General features: G+C 36.7%; 1 protein-coding gene across 1 annotated transcript; it reads left to right on the top strand.

The window, feature by feature from the left end:
* Window positions 1-841: 841 nt before the first annotated feature.
* On the top strand, window positions 842-5,925 carry LOC132059715 (protein SIEVE ELEMENT OCCLUSION B-like). Its single transcript, XM_059452449.1, has 7 exons — window positions 842-1,350; window positions 1,450-1,566; window positions 1,858-2,306; window positions 2,689-2,798; window positions 2,904-3,046; window positions 3,988-4,482; window positions 5,073-5,925. Exons 1-7 carry the CDS (start codon window positions 1,003-1,005, stop codon window positions 5,688-5,690), a joined length of 2,280 nt encoding a protein of 759 aa, XP_059308432.1. The 5' UTR covers window positions 842-1,002; the 3' UTR covers window positions 5,691-5,925.
* Window positions 5,926-6,146: the final 221 nt, after the last annotated feature.

Raw genomic sequence — 6,146 nt, forward strand, 5'->3', positions numbered from 1 at the left:
AGAAAACAAAAATTATGCTTATTAATCAAAAAAAATTTGCCAACCCACATGAATTACTCCATGATTAAGGTTTTCCTAGTATAGCATGCATCACGTGAAAGAAGAAACAAAATCTTGTTGATAAAGCGGCCTACTAAACTGTTTCCGGCCTTGAATTTTCTTTTTAACCTTTGAAGGAGAAAGATGTTTCCTAAATAGGATTCATTCACGGAACAATTTTTTAACCTCTTCACAGTAACTTTTTGGACCTGATTGGAAGCAAGGTACTTGATTCATTCGTCCTTTACTCCATCCCAATAGTATATGCTAGTATACAGAAACGGATGTAGGATTTCTATAATATAGGTGCATTACTAACGAAATGAGAAAAAACATATTAAGTGAGAATTGATCATTATTCCTCTAAGTAAATAATTCAGTTTTCAACCTGGCGCACCATTAAGCCTTTTTGTAGAATGGATGCGGTAATCTTAGATTAATTGAGCATTAAAAAAAAATAAAGTTCCTAGTGAAATATGTACATAAAATACCTATTCAGTGGCGGATCCAGAATTTTGAGTTCGGGGGTGCTTGATAATAATAGAGAAGAAAAAATAATCTAGCATTAAAAAAAAATAAAGTTCCTAGTGAGATTTGAACTCTTGACCCTTTAGTAGCAAAGCCTCCGGTACCCTCCCCTAACCAAATTACCTATCAGACTTATCACTTCATGGGTGCTCTGTTAAACTATTTATATTTGTTTCCTTTATATTTTCTATGCAGCTATACATTCCGCGATGATTTAAGTTCGATAGGTCTTTGGAGCACCCAAAATTTGCTAGTGGGTCCGCCCCTATACCTATTGCATGCGAAAAGAACATGAATTCATGTGCACCGTAAATTGCATAGTAAATTCGCCTCTGCTAGTATATAAATAAGCCTTCTCATGCTGCTATGAAATCGCACTGAGTCATTCCTTGTCTCCAAGCCCCTTTCAGAAAACACTAGCACTTTTTTCCTATTATGGCAAGCAACATGAATACTAACCCAGTAACCCATCATGAAATGGTTCCCAACAACATGAATACTAAGGTCAATAATCCAGTTATGAGTCATGATAACATTGAGCATCACATCAACCCTCTGAATACCAGGATCATCAATCCAGTAGTACCAAAACCGCTTGCAGCCAGTCATCGAAGGGGTGGTGATCATCATCAGGTGTTCTTAAAATCAGATGATAATGCAATGATAAAGCACATTGAGGACACTCATTCTCCAGATGGCCGTGACCTTAATGTCAAACCTCTTCTTCATATTATTGAGGATATCATGCTTCGTGCTGCTCCTGCCTTTCCTGCCCATCTTCATGTAACATACAGCTTTTGCATTTTAATTACTACTCCCTCCTATTATTCTTACACAGTAGCTTTATTATAACTGACTTATATTTGTTGGATCTATATTTAGGGAGGTCAAGCTCAAGCACACGCACATCTAGAAGGATTGGAACATAAAGTCCCCCACGCTGGTCTTACTGAAGTACTTGGCTATTTGGCATATCCTATTCATGCTATCTCAACTGAGGTAAGTTTAGCATTTGATGTAATTCACGTCGAAAATTTCTAATATATACGGACTAATAACTTTTCTCGTAAAGTGCTTATCGAGAAAATTAAAGATTTACATTCAATTCATAACGCCATACATACATTAGAAACCTAGTCAATTTTGTCAACAATTAAATGGTTACTATTATATAAAAATAAAATCATACAAAACCTTTAGATTCCAATCTCGCTAGACTTGTTTGTTTTTAATTGTAAGCAAATTGTAAAATGAATTTGATGTTGATATGTTAAACATGATTTATGACAGTTGATATCCAAATGTTCCAATAAAGAAGATGTACACACAACAACAATGGCATTGCTTCATTCACTGGCAAATTACTCATGGGATGTAAAGGTGGTAATAACCTTTGCAGCCTTCGCCAAGCAATATGGTGAATTCGGGCTACTTATTCATCAATGCACAACAGATCCACTAGCCAAATCAGTGTCAATTCTGAAAGAACTTCCAGAAATTATGGAGCGGACCGATGTTCTTAAGCCAAAGTTTGATGCAATAACCGATCTGATTAACAATATGTTGGATGTCACGAAATGCATTATTGAATTCAAGGACATTCGATTGACGTCTAAGTATGCTGAAGAACTGGACATGGTGATTAATAAAGCCCATATCTCCACTGCTGCTTACTGGACTATGAGGAGCGCTGTCATGTGTGCTGCACTGCTTTTGAATCTTATTGCCACTGGCCACGAGTATGTTTTTCTAACTCTTATCAATATCAAGCAATCACTAGAAAATGTTTAATGCATATTCGACCTCAATTTTACACTACCTTTATTAACTTATTATAGCAGGTAACCTGTCTTATTTTACACGTTACTTGTCTCACTTTATTTTATGAATGGTTACTTGTAGTTGTCATTTAGACAACCTGAAAGTGTTTATAAGTCAAACTCAAAGCTAATCAAACTAGATATCAAGTTGAACAACAAAGTAATAAATCTTTGAAATTTAGAGGCAACTTCTTCCATTTTATTCGAAATTCTTTATTTTGTGAATGGTTCGTCTGCTTTTAACAAATATAACACACTTGATATATGCTTGCATATGAAAGCTGATTTTTGGCGGATTTAGGTATATCTCCTCTACATCCGAGGCTTGGGAGATATCTAGTTTGGCCCACAAGCTTGCTAATATAATGGACCACTTGAGAAAGGTTCTTGACCTTTGTTACCAAAAAATTGGTAAGTCAGAGCTGAATCATATTAATATTGTATACATTCAAGTGTGACGCTGCAAAAGCACAATATATGAAGCATTGAGTACATCTTTTGTTGTATTTTTTGCAGAGGAAAAGAGGCAACAAGATGCATTTGAAGCATTAGTTCGACTTCTCAAGACACCCCACATCGATAACATGAAGACATTTTCAGCCTTGATTTATTCTAAGGATGACCAGCTGCCTCTGTTTCATGGAACTCAGAAGAGAAGGGTGTGTAGTTCTAATTATCACTGATGAGGAATATTAGATGGTAGTAACTTAACAGGAGTACTTGATTTGAACAATCCAAACAATGCAAAGATACTCTTAACATGGTGTGATAGTGTCCGCTTTAAGCTAAACTGGCATGAATTTTTTCCCAGAAGACCTCACATGCACCATTAAGAGTATCCCAACATCTTAAAGCGGACACTATCACACCATAGTAGTAACTTACTTTTTTTTTTTTTTCCAGCTACCAACATGAGATCTTTATTCGCACATCCAATAGTCTCTCCCCCACCCCCCACCGGGAACTAAGTTCCGCGTGACCAACCACATCATGGACTTATTTGGAGATTAACTGTGTGCCACCCATATCAACCAACTATTCATGATCACAAAGCCCACTGACTTCTTTTTTGTCTGTGTGTCTCCGAAGCAACGACAATGTAAACTGGCCCGTTGATCGGCACAATCAATAAGACGTCAGCACTCTGCTATATTTATAATCGTCTCACCAAAAAATTGGTTTCATATCAGTTGTTGGTCAAAATAAACCAAAGATACTCTTAACATGGCGTCGAATTATTTGTTTCTAATCAAGCCCGCATGGTTTTCCCCCCAAAAGACCTCACACCATCAAGAGTATCCCTACACCTTATATGTAACATACTTTTTTTTTCCCAACTACCTAAGGGGACTTTGTTTGCACACCTAACATTCCTTGGCTCTTTCACCAATAAAAAATCTTCAAAATCCTTATAACTATTAATGCTAGACTTAAGTTCTATACACTAACATTGTAAATAAAAATTTACTACATTATTTGTACATGCCTAAATGATTTTTAACTGTTGTCCATAAAAAGTGGAATTTAACAATATAAAAATAACTGTAACAATATCAGCGTATATAAGTTAAATCCTTTTCATATTTGTATTTGATGACAGGTAGGACTCGATGTCCTAAGAAGGAAACATGTGCTACTTCTGCTGTCGGACCTTGATATCGCCACACAGGAGTTCTTTATACTTCATCATATGTATGAGGAGTCTAAAGCACAACCAAATAGGACTGAGAGCCAGTATGAGGTTGTTTGGTTGCCAGTTTTTGACAAAAACTTAAGCCCATGGACTGAAGCTAAGCAAATAAAATTTGAAGAAGTCCAATCTTCCATGCCATGGTACTCAGTAGCTCACCCTTCTATGATTGATCCTGCAGTCATCAGGTACATCAAAGAGATATGGGGGTTTAACAAAAAACCTCAGCTTGTTGTTTTGGATCCTCAAGGGAAAGAAACAAACAACAATGCTTACCATATGTTGTGGATTTGGGGAAATTTGTCTTTTCCCTTCACCAAATCCAGGGAAGAAGCACTCTGGAGGGAACAGACCTGGAACATTGAATTACTAGCAGACTCCATTGATCAAAACATATTCACTTGGGTATGATAATGTGAAACATACTCCCTACGTTTCAATTTGTTTTTCTTACTTTCCTTTCTTGTCCATTTAGAAAACAATGATTTTTGTTAGCAACACTTTAATTCTAACTTTTCACATGACATGTTAAAGAGTAAATACCACAAGATTAAAGGGCATTTTGGAAATTCTGCATATCTTTAGTTTAACCACAAGATTTCAAAAGTCTTCTTTCCTTCTTAAAACTCTGTGCCGAGTCAAAACCAGATAAACAAATTGAAAGAGTGGGAGTATATGTTGAGTTACTTCCTTTGAAAAATTCTTGTCTACATTGAGTCCTTAGCTACACAAGCATCTGGGACGGGCTGTGTGAATTCAACAGAACCAATTGTTTTCTACCGAAGTCTATATAAATATAGGAACACATTATTTCTAAACCATGACTCTAAATCCTGAATTTAATTTGCGGTTTTATATACCCCATAATTCTAGTCAATGTCTTAGCTATACATACCTTTATGATTTAGACACGGTCTAGACAAGTATTTAAGCAGAATTGGTCATTTTGTAATGATTTCTTTACCTCTTTTCTTTTTTGGATTCAATGCATGCAGATTGGGGAAGGGAAATATATATGTTTATATGGAGGAGAAGACATGGAATGGATCCGATCATTTACGACCATGGCAAGAGCAGTGGCAAATGCAGCTCGTATTCCACTAGAAATGTTGTACATCGGAAAAAGAAACCCAAAAGAAAGAATCCGAAGAAACAATGCTGTGATCCATGCTGAAAATTTAAGCCATGTGGTGCCTGATCAGACTCTAATATGGTTCTTCTGGGAAAGGCTAGAGAGCATGTGGCGCTCTAGAACGCAACAAGACATTGGAGAAACCGATCCAATTCTTCAAGAGATCGTCTCAATCCTGAGCTTCGATGGTAGTAATCAGGGATGGGCTGTGTTTAGTCGTGGATTGGCTGAGATGACTAGGGGAAAAGGTGACCTGGTGGTGCAGGTGTTGAGAGACTTTGAACACTGGAAACATGAAGTTACCGATGGGACTGTCTTTGTTCCAGCACTGGATCGCCAACTTCGTGCTCTTCATAGTCCTCATCACTGCACCCGCCTGGTGTTGCCGGGGATTAGTGGCCATATCCCTGAGAGAGTTGTTTGTGCTGAATGTGGCCGTCACATGGAGAAGTTCATCATGTACACCTGCTGCAATGAGTAAGAATCACATCCTAGAGGATCACATTCTGGAGTAAAATTCTGTACCAGAGCCTTTGAGAATCTTTGATTAAGTTACCACCAACCAAGAATAAGATGCAATGTACTTTTGGGACATTGTTGTTGTTGGATTTTCTTTGTTTGTTTTTTCCTTTTTTTTTTTTTTAAATGATTTCTGAATGTGTGATGCAATGTATTACATGTTATTACAAATAAATTAGTTTCATTCTCAATGTGAAGTTTGGATCTTTGAGTACTATAAGTCTCTAATTGGGCTGCATCATAAAGCATGTTGACTCTTGAAGTGATTTGATGATTAACAAATAAGATTATACAAAGAGTAGAAAACATGAAAGTAAATGTTTTCAGTGCTCAAGCTCAAAGAGAAGTTAAAGAAGATTAACATGAAGTTGCAGTCCAAGAAGAAGAAGGTGAAGGACTGAAAATGGAAATAAAAACC

This window comes from Lycium ferocissimum, chromosome 6, assembly GCF_029784015.1.
Source record: "Lycium ferocissimum isolate CSIRO_LF1 chromosome 6, AGI_CSIRO_Lferr_CH_V1, whole genome shotgun sequence".
NCBI classification, from domain to species: Eukaryota; Viridiplantae; Streptophyta; class Magnoliopsida; order Solanales; family Solanaceae; genus Lycium; species Lycium ferocissimum.